The sequence below is a fragment of the Aegilops tauschii genome, chromosome 3 (assembly GCF_002575655.3).
Source record: "Aegilops tauschii subsp. strangulata cultivar AL8/78 chromosome 3, Aet v6.0, whole genome shotgun sequence".
In the NCBI taxonomy this organism is placed as follows: Eukaryota; Viridiplantae; Streptophyta; class Magnoliopsida; order Poales; family Poaceae; genus Aegilops; species Aegilops tauschii.
This window is the reverse complement of record NC_053037.3, coordinates 629,371,763-629,394,599: the sequence shown is the minus strand read 5'-3', so window position 1 is coordinate 629,394,599 and position 22,837 is coordinate 629,371,763. Positions and strand designations below refer to the sequence as shown.

Below are 22,837 nucleotides of genomic sequence, written 5' to 3'. Positions count from 1 at the left end.
TCCAGAGACAAGGCTAAGTCTGTCTGTGGAGTTATTAAGCTGAACTTCAGGCAGCCCACTTGTTGTTGTGTAATACTAAAGCAAAAGAAAAGAAGAAGCGTGCTACATGCCTCTTGATTTCCTGCGTAAAACTGGACACTGAAGACCTGACTGATTGACTGACTGACTGCTAATTTTGATTCAGTCAACTATGCATGCTAGCTAGTTAAACTACCGTTCATCTCGCATGCATGATGTGCTGATGGGATTTTTTTCTCCAAACAATCTCAATAGATGGGAACGACGGAAGAAGAGCATCCATGTGCAGAAAAATAAGTGTTGTGTTGATGGGATTAACTGGCCAATCTTTTTAACGTTGCCCTTGTCCGACTATGTGGATGGAGGTGCAAACAAATTTTCCATGGAAAAGCTAAGTACTTACACAAAGATTAGTATAGAAAGAGGCGGCAACTTATCATGGGCGATTTGTTCATGACAGGGGTATGTCCTAGCTAGACGCTAGTCATCATCAGTTAACCCCAACCCATTGCCATTGGTTGGTTAATTGATACTCCTTTGCTTTAACATGGGTAATTAATCATACTAACTAGTTTTATCATCCAGTCAAAAAACATTTCATCCCTTTCAGAATTATGCCTCTACGAACAACATGAGGCCTTGAAAATTGAAATCAGCTTATGTGTCCGATCGGGACGACCCAAGGCGTAGCTCACCAGGTTTTACAATGTTTTCTACTAGTGTGGGGATGTAGAGTTCCGGCAGGGGTGTGGCAAGGTGGCCGGGGTGAGTGAGCGGCGGCGAAGGCAAGAGAGAAAGAAGGAAGGAGAAAAAATAGGGAGGATGGAGTCGCGGCATCCGGGAAGGGTTTTGGGTGGGCCGGGGGTGTCAGATTCCTATGTTTCGGGTGTCCGGACTCCTGCAAGGCGGTTTGCGGGTCCGCCTTAGAGACGTTAATTATCAAGTTAAAAGGCCTAGTATGCATCATTTTCCTTCTGTTGTAGCTGAATTCGTTCAGCGTGCACGAGATGTATTTTCTAACGACGTTAAAGTCATGTCATGTGTACAAGAATATATACCAACTTCAAACTAACGAGATAATAATGAAAAGATGGTTTTGTGCAAGAATCTCGGGAAGAAGTCTGGAGCAGCATCAATTCAGGCTATATCCCCAGACACAAAAGGTGTCCACTGTCCAGACTAACTAAACTAATCCAACTACGCCTGTCGCACAAGCACAGAAGAGAAAAAGAAAAGAAGAACCTGACGACTTGGTGGTAAAACATGATTTGGCTATCTAAGTAAATATATGATGTGGCTATCATTTTGACTGGCATCTATGATGTGACACAAAAGGTGTCTAACTAAACTAATTCTGGAGATGCCTCTTGATTTTCCACCTAGGTAAAACATGACTTATGCATACTAAAATAGAACTCCGCAACTTAGATGTCATCAATTCATCTCGCATCTTTTCCCCATGTGGATGGACATGCAAGTTTTCCATGAAAAAAAAGAAGACAGAAAGGAGCGACAACTTATCATGCGTGATTCATTCATGATAGAGATGTGTGGTTGGACACTATTCATGAGGTTAGTTACAATGACAAAAGTTTAGTTAGCCAATGACTACGTTGTGTATGGATCGGTTGCATACATAGCACATGCGCCATGAATCTAACTTGCCACAAAAAAATATGTGTAAAATATTGGTCATTTCTTCGTCATGCCGAGTAGGACTACTCCTGCTAACTCAGATTTCCACCTAAAACCTCCTTAAATTGACTGTCATACATCTCGCATGACGTGGCTATCATCTTGACCAGATTAAGTGCCCATCTTTTTTACCATGTTTGTCGAGGTGCAAATTTTCCATGGAAAAAAATGAAGAGAGAAAGGAGCTAGTGGCAACTTATTACGCGCGATTCGTTCATGACAGGGATTTGTCCTAGTCATCTAGAGTTGACCTCAACCAATTTCCACTGGTCGATTGATACTCCATTGCTACACTGTTTGGTAACTAATCCTATCTAGTTAGTTTCAAAACAGACTTTCACTCTGCTTTATAGATGCCTTCAAAAGTTGACAAGAATGTTTCTGTTCTGGATTGTGTGATCATCCTTCCATTCAATCAAGGCTTAGCTTTTGTGGCTGCTACTTTTCGTGTGCACTGTTCGATCATCTTGTTATCCACGCAGAGGCAGCGGTCTTGTTCGTTGATCCACATGACTATTACATTTTTATTGATATCGTTGATATGAACTATTACATTCTGCTGACGTACGTTTAAGCCATGTCATGTGTACAAGCATATATATTAATATACCGCTTTGAACTAAAACAATAATGAAAATATGGTGCTGACCTCAACCCATTATTGGTTGGTTAATACTCCATTGTTATGCTTGCCCAGCAGTAAAACATTTTCACCCTTGTAAACTACAGTACTCCTCAGCGCTACAAAAGAGGGAGCCCTTGAAATCAGCTTGAACTCAATTGCTTTCTTTCTAGAAGAGAAGAGAGCAACATACATGATTAATCTAGTTCAGCAAGACGTGACTCACCAAGGTTTGCCATTAATTACTGGTAGCATGGGTTAACTCATGGTACTATATGCATAGGAAAAAGATAAGCTGGCAAGGACAATGCATGCAATAGGTGGTCTATGGACATGGATGTAATTTCTTTTACTTCTAGTGTTCTTTGTACTGTCATGATGTTGGATGAATAGATCGGAAGTTTTTCTGGCAAAAAAAAGTTATCTCTGCCATGGTATTGGGGCATCTACGTACAATGCTAGACGCTTATCGGACAAAAAACATAACCTTTTGAAAGCATATGCATGTTCTCTCTTTCAGTGCTAGGGGCTTACATGTGCTAAATACGGAATAGAAAGAAACGCCAGCCAAGCGCTTCATGTTAGTTTCCTCGGTGAATTATTCAGCGCCGATGCCACACCCCACCCGAGCGTTGACGACGCAACTGCCTATTGAGATGCATTTAGTATCCTTTAACACGTTTGTTAGTGGCACCAGCGAAAAAAATATATATCAATTATGCCTACTTACATAGAAACTATATATTTGGCATTCTATTTTTTTTCATATACACTTTTCGTGATACGGCTTGACAGTTTTGCTCATTGCATTCCCATAAACTACCTCCTCCCCCTCTCTCCTCCCCGGCCCACCACCTCTTTGACGCTTTGCCCTCACCTACTCAGGTGTGACATCGATGAGGGTCTTTCACACACCACTCCACCGCATGGTACCTCCTCCCATCTTCTTATTGCCACCGAATAGCTTGATGTTGCCACCTTGCTCTTGTTTTTTTGCGGCGGTGTTAGCTTAACAAGCATATACCACTCTCCTACACCTCATATTCGTATTGGGGTTCCAGCTGGCATTGTGCTTCACCATCGTTTTTTTTGAGCAACGTACGTTTCAACGCATCTTTGCCAGCACCACTGCCCACATGTCAGCCATCTTTGTCAGCACTACCATAGATGTGTTGGCACCACCTTTGGTTCGCTGGACATGGATGAAGAATCGATTTTCCTTCAAAAGTTTGTACATGAGTTTTTTTTAAATAACTGAGTGACTATTAACATGGCCACTTAAATAAACATCATACTCACAATTCAACCTTATGTTGCACAATGATTTCTTTCACTCTGAGTATTAGGGCATCTACATACAAAACTAGACGGTCATCGAACAAAAAAAAATAGAAAAATAAAAGCATAGAAGTGTTCTCCATTTCAATGTCAGATGCTTACATGTGCTAAATACAGACTATAAACAAAAGTCAGCGAAGTGCTTCATGTTAGTTCCCTCGATGCATTATTTCGTCTCGATGCCACACCTCACTAGGCAGTTGATGGCGCAACTACCGATCGAGATGCCTTTAGTCTCCTTCAAAATTGTTAGTTAATGGTATTGAGTGATAAAAAAGATATCAATTATGCCTCGTTACATATAAACTATATATTGGTATACATAGCTGATTTTCCCCATATACACTTTTCATGATACAACCTCATATATGATGCTCGAAATTGCTCACTGCATTCTCACAAGCAGATCCTCCTTCTCCCTCTTCCCCTCTCCCGACCAACCACCTCTCTGCCGCTTTGCCCTCACCTACTCTGGTGTGACATCGATGAGGGTCTCCGACACACCACTCCACCGCATGCTATCTCGTCCCCTCTTCTTATCACCACCGAATAGCCTGATGCCGCCACCTTGCTCTTCTTTTTCGCCCCGGTGTCAGCTTAACAAGCATACACCACCGCAATTTGATGCCACTCTCCTACACCTCATATTCACATTGGGGCTCCAGCTGGCGTCGTGCTTTGCCTACATTGTCGCCAGCGCAACGTACGTTCCAGCGAATCTTTGCCAGCACTACCGTGTACATGCCAGCCATCTTTGTCAGCACTACCAATGACGTGTCGGCACCGCCTTTGGCAGACAAAGAATCAATTTTGCTTAAAAAGTTTGAGCATGAGAGTTTTTGAAAAAATAATCAAGTGCCTGTTAACCCAACCATATAAATAAACATTGTACACACAGTTCCACCATTAATTAAATAAATGTAGCAATGCAATGATTTCTCTCACCCTGAGTGAACGTAAGAATACTCTACTTCAGGAGATGTGTGTGTTGTTCCCAAGTCCTTGAGATGGCCAGCATCCATGATGCGCAATAAGTCATTTCCTAAGTAAGTCAAGCTAGCTAGCATTGCTCTGCCGGAAAAGGTTGACAACCTAGCAGCCATTTTTGTCGTGGTTGATAGATGGCTGCAAAAGTTCACAAAAATGTTCCTTCTTCTGTACCGTGGGAACTTGGGGATCTTAATTATCATCCATCCATCCAAGCTTTTGTCCTAATAGCAATATTTGTGCAATCTTCCATCGTCATGTACATGTTGTGGTCTTGCCCGTCAATCTGCAGTGCTACTACATTCTTATCAATATTTAAGCCAAAATAGCACTCCCTCCGTAACAAAAAAGCCGTAAGACATTTTTTATACCCTAGGCAAAAAAAAGCTTACATTTTGGTACAGAGATTTTAATGAATATGGGGATTAAGTCTTGCATTCCAGGGAGGGGACACAAGAAGGGCAGCAACTCGGGCACTACTTCAAGAGAGAAAAGGTGTCCAAACTCAATAAGTTAATTCGGCCAACTCGAGACACAGAAGAGAAAAGAAGAAGACTATGTTACATGCCTCTTGATTTCCAAATAAAACATAGCTTTATGCATGCATGCTAAACCTCCTCGGCTTGACTGTCATCCATTTCACCTGATGTGTCTATCCTTTCTTGATATGATTAACGGGCCATTTTTCACTGTTACGTTCCATTGGGAAAAAAGGAGCTAGCGGCAACTTATCATGTGCGATTTGTCCATGACTAATCATCAAGAGCTGACCACAACCCATTGCCATTGGTTGGTTGATTGAATAATACTCCTTTACTATGCAATGCCAAATCATCCTAGTATAAGTAGCTAGTTAGTTGTACCGCTCGGGTCAAGCATTTTCACCATTCTAAATCACCGGAGTGCTAGCAACAAAAGGAGCCCTTGAAACCAGCTTTACCCGGATTCTCAATGTGATGAGAAAGATGGACAATGGTCACTCAAGCCTAAATGCTGACCGACATGGATAGGAAGAAGAGTAGAAAATTACTAAAACATAACCAACTCACAACCAACAACATGGCTAGTTGGATAGGTTCTATATTTGCCTCCTAATTTCCACTAAGACATGACTTATGCATGCTAAACCTCCTGAGCTTAACTGCCATTCATCTCACATGATCGATGCGTCCGTCGTTTTAACCATTTTCTACCATCCAGTCAAACATTTTCACCATTCAAAAATACCGAAGTAGTAACAAAAGAGGGAGCCCTTGAAATTATCTTCACCCGAATTTGGCTGATCTTTTTTCTACTATAGAGGTGTGAGTATCTTTTTTGTAAACAATCCAACATAGTACAAAATACCGTTAAATGTGATGTGATGTTGAAACCAAGGCTGAGATACAATTGTAGTACGTATGTTTAAAAAAAGGATCAGCTTGGGTATCTAACAGACAAATGTGAGTATCTTTTATGTAAACTATCCAAACGTATTTCGGCTGTTAAATGTGAAGTGATGTTGAAACCAAGGCTGAGATACAATAGATCAGCGTAGGCCATCCTTTTTACAATACAAACAACAACATGAGTTTCTATTTATTTTTAGAAATGTTAAAAAATTGACGTCAGAAAGGAAAAGAAGTAGTTCAATCATGAATGGTACCAGGGCTAGCTTAGCTAGATGCTTCACCCGATCGAACTCTCAGTGTAACGAGAAAGATGGACAATGGTCACTCAAGCCTACATGCTGACTGACGTAGACAGGAAGAACAGTAAAAAAAGTACAACATATGACCAGCTCACAACCAACAATATTTGCCTCTTAATTTTCGCTAAGACATGACTTATGCATGCTAAACTTCTTGAGCTTAACTGACATTCATCTCGCATGAATGATGTGTCTGTAATTTTGACCGGATAAATTAACCGGTCTCCTTTTTAGCATGTGCACATAGGCGCAAAATTTTCATGGAGAAAAGAGAAGAAGGTAGAATTAAAGGAGAGTCAACTTATCATGTGCGATTCGTTCATGACAGAGAGATGTGTGAGTCCTAGTCATCAACACAAGAGTTGACTTGAACCCATTTGCCATTGGTTGGTTGATACTATACTCCTTTGCCATGCTATAGGTAATTGATTAATCGAATCCTAGTAACTAGTGAGTCGTACCATCCAGTCAAACATTTTCACCCTTGTAAATCCACTGGGGCAAATTTTAACATGCTTCCTCTTACCTCCTCTTTTGACATGTGAGGTAAGAAGGTAAGAGTTAATCAGACCACTAATTAATGATATCAACGGATCAGATCTATTTTATACTCTTACCTCTCATGTGAAAAGAGAAGATAAGACAAAGCATGTTAAAACTGCTTAGCAACAAAAGATGGAGCTCTTGAAATCAGCTTCACCCGAATTGCTTTCTGTCTAGAAGAAGAATCTAGGGAGCTACGCACCGTAAAAAAATGTTTGTGGGACAGGACATTGGTCACCAAGTTTTACAATTGATTAATGGTGACTCGAGCCATTATTTCTCTATGCAGTATAAATATGTTAACTAACTCGACTTATATGCAGAAGAAAAGATAAGCTGACAACGAATACACAATAGCTAATTATGGCGTGACAAATAACGTACTCTCCTCATTTTATATTAACTGTTGCTGCTTGAGTACAACTTTATACCAAAATTATATTAAAGCAGCGAAGATTAATATGGATCGAAGGAAGTATATATGAAAAAAATCAGCTTGGGTATCTAACAAATAGATGGGGGATTTCTTTAAACAAAACAAAACAAACATAGTACATGTATTTTGGCCGTTAAATTTGATGTTAAAACCAAGGCGAGATACAGATCCAAAGGACATGCCAGGCCACCCTTTTATAATAAATTAAAACAACAACTATCTATGTAATTATTTTATCAAAGAAGAGATGGATGGAAGTAAGATGCTTCTCAGAAGGAGAATATATACTGTATATAAATAATTTAGCCATGCAGATAAAAACAAAATAGAAAATAAGAAAAAGGAATATATATTGTATATAAGTAATTTAGACCAGCACCGCCTTTGGCTCATTGGACACGAATAAAATGGTAGCACTAGTACAGAAACTAGGGAATTAATGGCACAACTGCCGATCGAGATGCCTTTAGTCTCTCCTTTAACACTTCATTGATATCAACAGATACAAAAGATATCAATTATGCTTATTTGGATAAGAACTATATATTTGGTATACCTAGCTGTTTTCCCTCGAGACACACTTTTTTCCATGATACAACCTAGCTCATATATGATGGTCGAAATTGCCCCACTCCATTTCCATTAGCCGACCCTCCTCCCCTTCTCTTTCCATGTCCTGACCAACCGCTGCTCTGCCATCACCTGCCTTGGTGTAAGATCGACGAGAGTCTCCGACAAACACCACTCTCACGCCTACTACCTACTCCCCCTTCTTATCATTATCAAATAGTTGGATGCCGCCACCTTGCTCTTTTTTTCCACCTCGGTGTCGGCCTAACAAGCACCTGCCACCGCAAATTCAAGCGACTCTCCTACACCTCGTATTCGCATTGGGCTCCAGCTGGCATCATGCCGCGTTTGCATTGTCGCCAACGCAACGTGTGTTTCAGTCCGTCTTTGACAACACTACCACATACATGTCATCCATCTTTATCAGCACTACCATGGATATGTTGGCACCGCCTTTGGCTCGTCGGACACGAATAACATGGTACCAATAGTACAGAAACCATGGAATTAATGGCGCAACTTCAGATTGAGATGCTTTTAGTCTCCTTTAACACTTCATTGATATTGAGCGATATGAAATATATCAATTATGCTTATTTAGTAAGAACTACATATTTGGTACACCTAGTTGTTTCCCCCCAAAGATTGAGTATATGACAGTCGAAATTGCCCCACCCCATTTCCATAAGCCGACCCTCCTCCCCTTCTCTCACCCTGTCTTGACCCACCTCCGCTCTGCCATCACCTACCTCGGCATGACATCAACGAGAGTCTCCAACAAACCACTCTCACACATGCTATCTACTCCCCTCTTCTTATCATTATTAAATAGGTCCATGCTGCCACCTTGCCCTTGTGTTTTGCCTCAGTGTCAACCTAACAAGCACCTACTACCACAAATTAAGGCCACTCTTCTACATCTCGTATTCGCATTTGGGCTTCATCCGGCGTCGTGTCTCGCTTGCATTGTCGCCAACACAATGTATGTTTCAACCCATCTTTGCCAAAACTACCACATACATGTTATCCATCTTTGTCAGCACTATTGCGCATGTGTCGGCACCACCTTTGGCTCGTCGGACACGAATAAAATGGTAGACGAAGAATCAATTTTTCTTTAAAAGTTTGAACATGAGTTTTTCTTTTGAAAAATTATCGAGTGCAGGCTAACACCGCCAGTTAAATAAATATCGTACACAATTCCATTGTTAATTAAATGTCAATGATTTGTTTCACCCTGAGTGAATGTAAGAAGGCTCTGTTTTAGGAGATGTTTGTGTTGTTGGCAAGTAATTAAGTACCTGAGATGGCCATCAACATCCATGGTACGCAATAAGTCATTTCCTAACTAGGAGAAGAGAAGAATTAGTAGAGTTATTTAGTCATCAATGTGTGTGTTGTTGATAGATGCCTGAGAAGTTTGACGAGAATGTTTCATCTTCTGAATTGTGGCAACTTGGGGATCTTATTATCATCCATCCATCAAGGCTTTTGTCCTAGAAACAATCTCTAGGCATCGCCCATAGTGTTGTTATTGATTTGTGCACTAGTACTGTACTACACTCTTATTGATCTGACTGAGAAATGAACTACGATGATACATATATGTTGAACACTTTTGTCCCGAAAAGAGGCTGACCTTGACCTCTACATCATTGTGATGAACAATCACATATTTGTAGAACTGAATATACCAACTAGTTTAACCAACAACTCAGTGTGAAAGATGGACAGGGTTTACCCAAGCCTAATTAAATGTGGACTTGCATGGACAAAGAAGAAGAGTGAAAAGGCAAAACATGACTAGGTTCTATATATGGCTCTTAATTTCGACCTAAAACATGACTTACATGCATGTTAACCCTCATGAGCTTAGCTGGCATTCATCTCGCATGATCGATGTGTCTGTCGTTTTGATCGGGTATATTAACGGGCCACCTCTTTAGCATGTGCATGGATGCCCAAAATTTCCATGGAAGAAAAAGAGAAGAAGGTAGAATGAAAGGAGAGGCAACTTATCATGCGCGATTCGTTCATGACAGAGAGATGTGTGAGTCCTAGTCATCAACACAAGATGAGTTGACTTGAACCCATTTGCCATTGGTCGACACTACTATACTCCTTTTTCCTGCCATGCTATGGGTACTTGACTAATGGAATCCCAGTAATAAGTACTCCCTCCGTCCGGAATTACTTGTCGCAAAAATGAATTAAAATGGATGTATTTAAAACTAAAATATGTCTAGATACATTCATTTTTCCGACAAGTATTTCCAGACGGAGGGAGTAGTGAGTTGTACTGGCCAGTCAAACATTTTCACCCTTGTAAATTGCTGGAGTAGTAGTAGGTAGCAACAAAAGAGGGAGCTCTTGAAATCAGCTTCACCTGGATCGCTTTGTTTCTAGAAGAAGCTAGGGAGCAAGACACCATCCATAAATAAACAAATCAAGATGAGACAAGACGTTACTCACCAAGTTTGACAATTAATTAAGAGTTCTTTTACAGTACCCCGAGTTTAATATGAGCCATCCATTTGTTCAAATCCAACGGGCGTGCTTAAATGGTACTCCATTGTAAGCATCAAGGAGTACTGCGGCCAAATACGAGGGAGTACCTTAATTCTGAGGGTATATTCGTCATGTACAAGAGCTAGACTCAGATCCAAAGTTTGATGACTAGTATGATGCTACTTCGGCAGTCAGCTACAGCGAGTTCTTTGATCATGCTCCAACTTATGCACCTTCGATCATGCACCAGCGAGTTCTTCGATCATGCACCAACGTATGGTCCTTCTTCCCTTGGCCAAGAGAAACACAAAATCATGCAGGCATGAACGGTCCAACAAGGATTTCTGAATCACGTTAGTTTACCGTCAATCAATACTGTTGATTGAATATGGACATGGGGGAATTTATGATCAGCAAATTACAGGGGCGGCCCATTTGATTTCAGTAACGCCGGCAGATTCGTTTACAACAAAGGAGATCGTTTTGATTTCAACCGCGCCGGCAAATTCATCTATAACAAAGGCGACGTGATCTTAGAAACTGAGATGGCGGCGGCTGATTCGGGCGCTGAGGCGGCGCCGTAGACACAAATTGATTGGATTAGGGTAATCAAACCACCGTGTCAACTGTAAAATGTCTCTAATGCCCTCCAATATTAACGGCCGGATTTAGTTGGTACTCCACATAGGCCTTGGGGAGTACCAGGGTACTGTAAAAAGACTCTTAATTAATGGTAACTCTGAGCGATAATTTTTGTATGCAGACGAAAAGATAAGCTGACAGCGACTACGCAATAGCTAATTAAGGCGTGACAAATGTAGTACTTCCTAGTTGTACTAAATCAGCAACAAGTAATATAGATAGGAGGGAGTAGATATTTTTTTTCTTTTCAAAATTAGCTTGGGCTCCGTAAACTAATATAAGCGTGTTTAGATCACTAAAATCCATAACATACGGATGAGAGTATTTTGTGAAAGAAAAGAAAAAGGAAAGAAACATCTAGGTGTATTTGGGCGTTAAATTTGATGTTGAAACCAAGGGGAGATACAAACAGATCCAAAGGACAGGCTAGGCCGTCCTTTGACAATAAATTAAGATTGCAGCAATCTAGTTAGTATTTTATTTTATCTGACAACACAACAGATGGATGGAAGTACTAGTAAGATGCTCCTCTTCTTAGAAGAAAGGAAGGAAGGAAGGAAGGAAGGAGAATATATACTTATACTCTGTAGGTATATAAACAATAATTTTGGAGTGCATATATATATATATTGTTGTTGTTGTTGTTGAAAATGATCAAGAAGTGCAGTGCAGGAGAGAGGAGGGGGACAGAGACCAAACAAAGGCACCATCCTGTGTCTGACTCACTCTGTTCTCCTCTTTCTTTCCTGTGGGCAGGAGCTTTCTTTCTCCCTTACTTTTCTATCCACAAACTCACTGCAGAAGAGAAGAGAAGAGAAGAGAGCGAGAGAGACAAGGAGAAGAGAAGAAGCAGTGGAGAAAGGTCGTCCGTCCCTCCCTCACATGGGCTTCCCTTCTTCTCAGCCCCCGCGAAGCATCCTCCTCCTCAGACCCCTTCTTCCTCCTCTCCCCCGCAGCCCCCTTGCCCTTGCTTGAACAGCAACAAGAAGAAGAAGATTCAGCTTCCACCAGCTACCGTCCGTCCAAGCGGATTTCTCCCCGCTTCCTTTCCATGCGCCGGAGCTGGAGCCGGACCCCCCAGCTTCCTCGCCGGCCGACCAGGACCATCCCGTGGATTCCCGTAGCCTCCTACCTCAGCTACCTCCGACCCTGCCCTCACCAACACCCGACCCAAGCTGGGATTTTTATTCTTCTATTCCCCTTCCCCTTCCCCTCCCCCTCCCCCTCCCTTCAGAGCAGAGTAGGTTGCTTCTCAATCGGGTCAACCCGGTCCGGACCTCCCCCTCCCCGCCGGATCTTGCCCACCGATCCCCGCCGCCGTCCTCCGATCCATAGTCCCCCGAGGAACAGAGCAGCTCATGGTGGGGCAGACCATGATGCGCATCGTGCGCCCCTGCTTCAAGCCCTCGCTGCCCGACGGCGCGCAGGTCGTCGCCGCCGGGGGCGGCGGCACCAGGGAGGGCCTGCTCTGGTACAGGGACGCCGGCCGCCACGCCTGCGGCGACTTCTCCATGGCCGTCGTGCAGGCCAACCAGCTGCTCGAGGACGCCAGCCAGCTCGAGGCCGGGCCCCTCGTCGCCGCCGACGGGCCCTGCGCCACCTTCGTCGGCGTCTACGACGGCCACGGCGGGCCCGAGACCGCCCGCTTCGTCGCCGATAACCTCTTCCACCACCTAAAGAGTAAGTAGTCTATGCTGCATCTTTAACTAAGGCAAGTCACACAATGATCTTATTAAGGATGGATTAGGTACCTCATCCTAGATGTTGAAATTGATTCATCTTATAATGTGGTGCTACCTCATCCTAGATGTTGATCAACTCTTAATTTGTTCTAGATGAATCACACTGTCCATTACTATGATACTCACAACCGATTTATGATTGCTTTGATGCAGAGTTTGCGACGGAACAACAAACCGTGTCGGCCGACGTGATACGCAGATCCTACGCTGCCACGGAGGAGGGGTTTCTGAACCTTGTGAGGAAGCAGTGGCTCATCAAGCCGCAGATCGCCTCGGTCGGTACGTGCTGTTTGGTTGGCATTATCAACGAAGGGGTCCTCTACATAGCAAACACCGGTGATTCTCGTGCTGTCCTCGGGAGACTTGAGCGGGGCGTCAAAGACATTAGGGCTGTTCAGCTCTCGTCCGAGCATAACGCGAGCTTTCAGGAGGTAAGGGATGAGCTAAGACAGATGCACCCAGACGACCCGCGGATCGTGGTCCTCAAGCACAATGTTTGGCGCGTGAAGGGCATTATTCAGGTATTTCATTTTGCTGGCTTCTGTTTTATGCATCACTTCATCTGTGTAAAATTAAGTTGGGCCAGGAGTTCATTTGATAAGGATTTGTATTTGTGCCCCATTTCATGGATTAATGCTGCCAAGAGCACGCCGCCATTTGTGCCCCCATTTCATGAGTTTATGCTGCCAAGAGCACGCCATTTGTACAAAGTCCCAAGATCAATGCCATTTAACATTTCTTGTATAATTAACTCATCATGCTCTGGCTTTTCTCTGCTTTGTGTTCAGGTTTCCAGAACGATCGGTGACGCCTACCTAAAAAGTTCGGAGTTTAACCGCGAGCCTCTTCTGGCACGGTTCCGTATTCCAGGGCCCTTCCATAAACCAATTCTTTGTCCGGAACCATCCATTGAAGAACACAGACTGTGTGCAGAAGATCAGTTTGTTATATTTGCGTCAGATGGACTATGGGAGCACTTGAGCAATCAGGAAGCTGTGGATATAGTTCACTGTTCACCTCGGAATGTAAGCCACACTTCCTCTTGTATTATTCTTTTGCAATGTACTGAAATATGCTTCCTGTTTTAGGTTTATTTTCTTGGGGAACCTGAAGACTGTAGAAGAAGTTCCTACAGTCATATACTCCCTCCGTCCAAAAATAAGTGTCTCAAGCTTAGTACAACTTTGTACTAACTTTAGTACAAGTTTACATATTGTACAGGGGGACAGAGGGAGTATTAATTAAATCACAAGTTTACATATTGTACAGGGGTGGGAGTGGGGCTTTGCCCCACCCCGAAAACAGAGCAAGATGTAAGGGAGAATAGTAATAAAGATTACACTAATGGAATGTGGGACTAAGACACCCCTTGGACTAGACAAGTGACAAAACCTTCTAGCTCTGACTTGATGCTTTGCTTTGGTAGAATAAAATCTTGTTTGAATCTATTAAGCCATGATCTGTGTGAGTCTTCCTCTCCTTCCAGAGGGACCACGCAGCACTGATGAAGACTTCCATGAACATGTGCCTGGTCCAAGCTTGCTTAGCGGAAGAGATCCAATTAAACAGATTCCTGTTTTAGGCTTGCCCTTTTTTATTGCTATGTGACCAAAAATAGATTACACCGAGTGCCTTATTTTATGAAATTGCCTCAATGGCCACCCAGGGAGTGATTTGGACACACTCACTCCTTTAGATGAACGAGCAAAATTAGCTCACATCGAGGTCTAAAAAGTTATGAATTATTCTACGACATTGATACAATACACGTATAGTATGTCATAAAATTTATACCCAAATTCGTTTTACACACCAGAAAACTAAAAAGGCAATTTTGGTAATGAATCAAAGCCAATTCGAATTCCGCTGCTTAACTACAATTACATCTAATTCTTTCTCTCTTATTTCTTCCCAATGCGAGTTGATTTAAAAAAAATAAAGTTCCATGAGATGGCAGATTATTGTGGCTTGCGTCAATGTTGTAGAAATTTTCATAGCTATTTTGGAGTTCCATTTGGTACGATTCAACCGTATGCTCCTAAAGAGATGAGTGCACATGGACGTCATCAAGCACTCTGCTTTGAGATCTACCCTGTTTAATTTAACTAAATTTTTTAGCAAAGTGAAGTTGCGTTTTAGAAGGACCAAACTGCAATTCCTTTCTGTCAAGTTGTCGCATGCTTAATTTTTTACGAAAATCTTTGCAGGGCATTGCGAGACGACTAATAAAAGCAGCTCTGCGGGAGGCGGCAAAGAAGAGAGAAATGAGATACTCAGACTTGAAGAAGATCGACCGCGGGGTCAGGAGGCACTTCCACGATGATATTACTGTTGTGGTATTATTCATGGAACCCGCGCTTATCAGCAGGAGGCTCTACGGTGGGCCGTTGCTTTCGCTAAGGGGTGGTGGCAGCACGCCAACGTTTGCACAGAAATGCTGAACATCCATCACTGATGCTTTCTGGAAATATCCTCCTATATATCGTTCATATCTTGGGCTGCTGGTGCTCTCCACACGACATGCAGACACTGCGTAGAGCGGTGCGTGGAGGAGCCGTATTGTTTTGACTTCTAATATGTACAGATAGAGAGAGAGAGAGAGAGAGAGAGAGAGGCGTTGTTCGATTCGATCGCCGCGTCATCGGTGTGATGACATGACCCTCTGTTGGCTCGCTCGCTCGGAGAAACCTAAGCTGGCAGCTGCAATGCATAATTTGCAGGTATCAGCTGGTGTTTCTCTTTTCGCGGGGTGGATGGACCTGAACTTGAGCAGTATTTTAAGAAACATGGGATTAAGACATTGCCGGATGCTGTTGTTACATCTCATGGCCTCTCCTTCATTTTGCAGCTGTCCAGCTTTCTGTTTGAGGTCCCCATTGTATTTTAAGCTTTAAGCTGGATGCACCTGTGTGAAATGTGGATGTTGGGGCAGAGTTGGATTAGCATTAGCCATGGACTTTGTAAAGAGTATATGTCCATTTTGCCAAGACAAGGACTAAAAAAAAATTCTACTTTTAACTTGTTGAATCATCAGTATTTATTTCCAGTCTGTCGAAATAGAAATCCACATACATGGTTATACACATTAGAAAGGATCATTATGTCATGTGCAAAAATGAATCGTGATTCTGAGAGGAAATGCCGTGTCACCCAAGTACCGTTTTTAGTTGATTGTATTCGTTTTAAACTTGCATTGTATGCATTGCATTGTATTTGCAGTCCAAATGAGTGAGGATTTGTATTTGTTTTAAACTTGCATTGTATGCGTTGCATTGGATTTGCAGTCCAAATGAGTGATGATTTGTATTCGTTTTAAACTTGCATTGCATGCGTTGCATTGGATTTGCAGTCCAAACGAGTGATGATGTCATACTAAGATTTTGTCACTCACTTTGGGATCATCTAATCTTTTTTATTAGTGTTTGATAATGGCAGTTTCTTGTGTGTTTGCCGTTGCACCCAAGTGCAGTTTCTTGGCTCCGAGCCGTTAGTTGATTGGATTCCTGGTATGAGAATCAAGGAATTTGGAGGAGCGTTAATATAAAACGGAAGAAACAATAGTGAATTGATGTGATGATGAGTCCATTTCAGGTTCCCTCTGTGCATTTCTATCAGTTGAAGACAAGCTAGTTACAAGTAATTATTGCGCTGTTAATATATATCATATAATAACCAGTACTAGATTTTTTTAGCCCCCGCCTCTACTGCTGAAATTGAACTTGAAACTTGAAATTGAAAATTGAATTGAATTGAATTGGAGTATTAAATCACTGTTTTTTTAGTCCGGATTTCTGAATCTATGCTAATCTTGCAAGCAGTATAACATCAGGCAATGTACTCCAAATACTATAAGAACTGGAGTAAAAGATGACTGCATCCCACAGAATATAAGAAATGGGGACTCTTGGCTAAATATGGCAATGACACAGAATATTAGAAGTTCTCCTGCATATAGCACAATGATTTATTTTTTTTGGAAATGGAGGTATACCCCCGGCCTCTGCATCATGATGATGCATGCAGTCCTTTTATTAAAAATCCAGAAAGTATCATCATAAATGTCTTACAGCTCGCAAACGGAGCAAAACAGAGCACAAAAACTGAAAAATACAAGTGGACAAAGACAACCGATACGGTGATAATAAGGACAAGCTCCCTAGACTCCTATCCTGTTATGCGAACGCCATCCGAACCGGTTGAATATAACCCGAGCCACCATCTCCCATTGGTTGCACCCAGTAACCAAAGGCTCCCTGGAGTCCATAGGAGTGAGTAAGGACCACGTACGGATCCAAGCTGTAGCTCTGAAGATAACCTGCAAAAAAGTTAAGTTGTGTTGTCTGTTAAAAATCATATCGTTTCTGCAGTTCCATATAGCCCATAGTAACGCACATATTCCAATCCGAATACGAGCTGCCGTGATCTGTTCAACCCCAGCTAACCACGTCCCAAACAAAGACGCAATATCTACTGGAGGGTTGATATTAAAAGCTATATGAATCGTTCTCCAAAGTAACTTGGCAAGTGGGCATTCAATGAATAAATGTTGTATTGTCTCATCTTGAGCACAAAAACAACACCGCGAGTTACCTACCCATCGCCTCTTAAGTAAGTTGTCCTTTGTGAGTATGACTTGCTTGTGGACAAACCACATAAAAATTTTAATCCGCAAAGGAACCTTAACCTTCCATATATGAAGTGACCGTGAGATGGGGCCAGAATTAATCAGATCCGTATAAAAGGATTTCACCGTAAATATCCCATTTTTAGTTAACTTTCATTGTGTTGAGTCCGGCATGTCGGAGAGTCGAACTTCAATCAATCTCCGAACCAAGTGCATCCAGGCTGTCCATCTCTCACCTACTAACGTACGTCTGAACTGGATGTTCAAGGGAATAGTTTGAAGGACGATACCTACGTAATCTTCCTTACGTTGCACAATATTGTAAAGGGTAGGATATTGTAAGGCCAGAGGTGTCTCTCCTAACCACGTATCCTCCCAAAATCTTGTTGACATCCCGTTGCCAACCAAGAATTTGACCCTACGAAAGAACATATCCTTCGTTCTCATAAGTCCCTTCCAGAACGGCGAATCAGTCGGTCTGATGGTAGCCTGGGCTAGCGTTTTCGAGTGCAAATACTTATTGCGCAGTATTTGAGACCACATGCCCTCCGGCTCTGTCTCTAACCTGTACAACCATTTGCTCATAAGGCATTTATTCTTAATCTCCAAGTTCTCAATACCGAGACCTCCTTGGTCTTTAGGTCGACAAAGGATATCCCATCGCGCGAGACGGTATTTCCTCTTGGCCTCATCAGACTGCCAAAAGAAACGAGATCTAAAGAAATCAAGTCGCTTTCGGACCCCTTTCGGAATTTCGAAGAACGAAAGTAAAAACATTGGCATGCTGGTCAGTACTGAGTTAATCAAAACTAGTCGACCTCCATATGACATCAGCTTGCCCTTCCAGCAGCTGAGTTTTTTTTCAATTCGTTCTTCGATACATTTCCATTCTTTATTGGATAGTTTACGGTGATGAATCGGAATACCCAAGTAACTGAATGGTAAAGCACCTAGTTCGCATCCAAACAATTGTCTATAAGTATGTTCCTCGTCTTTGGCCTTCCCAAAACAGAACACCCCGCTCTTATGAAAATTGATTTTTAAGCCAGACAATTGTTCGAATAGACATAAGATAAGTTTCATGTTACGTGCTTAGCCATGTCATGTTCCATGAAAAGAATAGTGTCATCAGCATATTGTAGAATGGACACCCCTCCATCAACCAGATGAGGAACTAGGCCCTCTACATGGCCATGTTGCTTGGCCCTGCCAATAATGACGGCCAACATATCTGCCACAATATTGAACAGAAGAGGTGACATGGAATCCCCTTGTCTCAACCCCTTATGCGTCTGGAAGTAGTGACCGATGTCATCGTTCACCTTAATTCCGACACTACCTTTCTGGACTTGAGTATCCACCTGGTGCCTCCAGGTTTCACTAAAACCCTTCATGCGCATTGCCTGCTGAAGAAAAGGCCATTTTACTTTATCATAAGCCTTCTCGAAATCCACTTTTAAGATAACCCCATCTAGTTTCTTCGAGTGAATCTCATGAAGTGTTTCATGTAAGATAACCACTCCTTCGAGTATGTGTCGTCCAGGCATGAAAGCTGTCTGACTAGGTTGAACCACTGAGTGAGCAATTTGTGTCAATCTATTGGTTCCTACCTTTGTGAAAATTTTAAAACTCACATTCAGCAGGCAAATGAGTCTGAATTGTTCTATCCGGACCGCCTCATTCTTCTTGGGTAATAACGTTATCGTACCAAAGTTGAGATGAAACAACTCCAAATGGCCATCAAAAAAATCGTGAAACATAGGCATAAGATCATCTTTAATGATATGCCAGCATTTCTTATAGAATTCAGCTGGAAACCCATCTGGTCCCGGTGCTTTATTCGGCTTCATTTGAGTTTTGGCCAGGTGAACTTCTTTTTCAGTAAACGGTGCAGAGAGAACATCGTTCTCCGCTACCTGTAACTGAGGTATATCATCAATCACAGACTCATCAAGAGCCACCGTGGAAGTATTCGGAGGTCCAAAAAGGCTTTTATAATAGTTGGAAATATACGCTTTCAGATTTTCATGCCCCACTATTGTCCCCTCGTCCTATTCAAGCTGAATGATCTTCTTCTTCCTATGTTTACCATTTGCAACCATATGGAAGAACTGTGTGTTGTCGTCCCCTTGGACAACCTTAAGCGTTTTCGCACGCAACGCCCACTTGAGTTCCTCCTCTCTCAGGAGAGCACGTAGGCCTTGCTCCGCCTCGGACTTAGTTCGATGCTCATTAACAGAAAGAAGAGTGGTTTCAGCCTTTACATCTAGTGCCTCAATGAGTTGAGTTAGACGTTCTTTTTTCTTCTTATAGATCCCACTCTCATTCCTGGCCCATCCTCTCAGAAATTGTCGGAGGTGTCTAATCTTATTCTGCCATCTCTCGACATGTGTCCTTCCCGTAACCGGCTTAACCCATTCGCGTGCAATCATCTCCATAAATCCTTCTCGCTCAAACCAGCTTTGCTCGAAGGAGAAGGTATTTTTGTTTGCAACATGGGTAGCCTCTCCCGAATCTAAAAAGAGTGGTGTATGATCCGAGATCGCTCTCTGCATCGCATGAACCGACACCAACGGATATTTTTGTTCCCACTCCACACTAGCAAGTACCCTATCCAGCTTTTCATAAGTCGGAACAGGTAACGAATTGGCCCATGTAAACTGTCTACCGGTGAGCTCAATTTCTCTCAAATTGAGGCTCTCGATAATCATGTTAAACATCATAGACCAACGTCCATCGAATTTGTCATTATTCTTTTCTTCTCGTCTCCGAATGATATTAAAATCACCCCCGACTAGTAGTGGCAGATTTTCATCTCCACAAATCCGCACTAAATCGGCAAGAAAATCAGGTTTAAATTCAGGTTGCGCTGCCCCATATACCGCAACTAGCGACCATCGGAACCCATCCAATTTTGATCTCACCCTGAATTTAACCGAAAAGTCTCCCTGCACCACATTAAGCACCTCTAACGTCTCACACCGTACTCCTAGTAAAATCCCGCCGGATCTTCCTCTAGGAGGTAGAATGTGCCAGTCAAAATCGATACCACTGGAGAGGGTTTGAAGGAATTGGGATGTGAAATTATCTCTTCCAGTTTCCAAAAGTGCAACGAAATCTAAGTGATGCTCTAACGTTGTCTCTGCTAAGAACCTTTGTTTAGCCAAGTCTGCTAGACCTCTGCTATTCCAAAAGAGTCCTTTCATAAGTCATCATGAAATTTTTTCTTAAGTTTAACTCTAGCACTTCTACGTACTGCCGAAGCAGGATAGATTTTCCTCTTCCAGGGTCGTTTGGGCTTCTCGTCAACACCCTGCGGGACGATAATATTATCTATGACAAACACTGCCTCATCTATCAAGAGAGGCTCTACCGTATCTGTGTTCTCAACATCCTCCTCATCCTCAGCCTCGACACTAGGCAACAGATTATTACATATATTTGCAAGATCATTAATTCCTAAATTATTCATGTCATTGTCATTCATAGGTTGGATAGAGGCAAGATTACGAATGATCTCAGAAGCCCTCTCCGCTTCCAAGTCTAAAAGATCATTAATGGATTTGACGACCTCGGTTTCATTTGATCCCAAAGAAATGCCTAAGTCGTTTGCCTTATCAACTATTTCATTCTCAGAGAAGTGTAAAATGGAACAACTTTTATCAAAGGACGTACCTGCAGTAGTCTCGGCATGACGAAGCATGGCGGCCCTCTTGGCACGCGCTAGCTGCAGGTCGTCCGCACCCGGCTGTCCCTGGATCCGGTTGCTGACACGCCTGCCAGCCGTCACCGGATCCGCAATCCCACCAAAAGCGATGAGCTCCTCCGTGGTCCTCTCGCGAGGGGTGCGATCAGGACTCCCATGCCCCTCCCTTATCATCGGTGAAGGAGGGTAGGGCGTGGTGGAGTGAACCTCCGCTGCAAGTGGCAAGGGGGAGGAGGATCGTGGAGACGCCTGCTCACTGATCCCGTCCCCCTTATCACCCACGGAAACCGTCGTCCCTCGGCCACCCTGCTCGGTGCAATACTGCGGAGGGGTTACGACACGGGACTCCTTCCCGCATCTCATCCCCGGCTCGCCACTGTGGATGGTGCGGTCCTGTGGAGGGGTTATAGCACGGGGCTCCTTCCCGCACCTCACCCCCCACTCGACCGAAGACGATGAAGTGGGAAGAACGCTATAGACCTCCTGTCCAGGCGCCCCTCCCGCGGCCAACCCATCAGGGTCGACCCGCGCCCCGGGTGTAGACTCCGCAGTCGTCACATCGCCGACTAGACTCGGCACTGGTGGCAGCTCAAGCTCTGTCGGGTCGTCTGCCTCGACCCTGGTGCTCCATAACCGGCTAGGAGCCGACCCCGGTGAAAATGAACCAAAGCGAAGCGTGTTCATCGGAGTAGTGGACGGGGGCGCCTCTTTGGTAGAGCTGGCTACCTTATCTGGCTGTGTATCAGGCCCCTTATCCGACTCCGGCAGTGTATCATCGGCCCCCTTCTCCTGGTTCCCGGGTGCGCCGCCACCCTCAGTCGTATCCATGTCTTGTGTCCCATCCCCATCCTCGGAAACTGCAGCATCCTCGATCTCAAGCTCTAAGACATAAGTGACTCCAGCATGTGTCCATCTGACCACGTCTGGTATATGCTCAACACTCACAACACTGACCAACAGCCTCGCAGCATTTTGTGCGCGAGTGAATGGCATGTCAACCTTTTCTGTATTACCAATCAGACCACCCAAACTCCAAGCAATCAGAAAATGTTTTACATATTTAGGTGGCACGCCATAAAAACGAACCCACACCTTCTCCAAAGGTGTACCCTCAGGTTCCTCCTGCTTCCACTCGTCGAAAGCGATAACAATGTTTGTGCTCGTAACTCTGCATAAACCCCACTTAAGAAAATGCATCTTATCCTCTTTAGTGGGAAAGTCAACCTTATAAGACTGACCTTCTAACTGCTCCAGATGCCACTGATAATTACCCGGCACTAACTCACGTAACTGTCTGACGATCTGAGCCTCGGTCAACTGTCCATTAGTGACTCTGATAACTACCGGGAAGTAACTCTCAACCATCTGTGGTAGAGGATCCACCTCCGGTGTCTCAAAAAACATCAGCTCCTTATAGCAGACCCCAAAAATGTTAATGCCAGGCTTAGGACCGGAAAGGAGAGGGCATTCCCCGGTCACATGCTGGGAGCGGAGGCAATAATCACAAAGCTCATTCGTACACTCTGCCACGAAATGACCCGGTTCACCACATCTATAGCAAGGCAGCTTTTTCTTCTTAATTGCCCACTTTGTAAGTTTCTCTCCCTCAGATTTGTCCGTCCCTTTGTCAATCTTACCGGCACCGGATGCTACCGGAATGGTGACCGCTGCCAGCGCCTTGACTGCATCCACCGCAGCCGCGGGCAACGAGGATGG

At 43.4% G+C, this 22,837-nt stretch overlaps 1 protein-coding gene and 1 pseudogene across 2 annotated transcripts; one reads left to right on the top strand and one right to left on the bottom strand.

The window, feature by feature from the left end:
- The first annotated feature begins 11,709 nt into the window (after window positions 1–11,709).
- LOC109769787 (probable protein phosphatase 2C 38) lies at window positions 11,710–15,809 on the top strand. 2 transcript variants are annotated; one of them, XM_020328798.4, is made up of 4 exons: window positions 11,710–12,729; window positions 12,945–13,312; window positions 13,580–13,816; window positions 14,999–15,809. In XM_020328798.4, the coding sequence occupies exons 1-4, from the start codon at window positions 12,408–12,410 to the stop codon at window positions 15,230–15,232; spliced, it is 1,161 nt and encodes a 386-aa protein (XP_020184387.1). In that variant the 5' UTR covers window positions 11,710–12,407; the 3' UTR covers window positions 15,233–15,809. The 2 variants fall into 2 exon arrangements, with proteins under 2 accessions (XP_020184387.1, XP_073367509.1); XM_073511408.1 differs by having other exon boundaries at window positions 11,832–12,729; window positions 13,880–15,809.
- A 433-nt stretch (window positions 15,810–16,242) lies between these two features.
- Window positions 16,243–22,486, bottom strand: LOC141020870 (uncharacterized; annotated as a pseudogene).
- Between the last annotated feature and the right edge of the window lie 351 nt (window positions 22,487–22,837).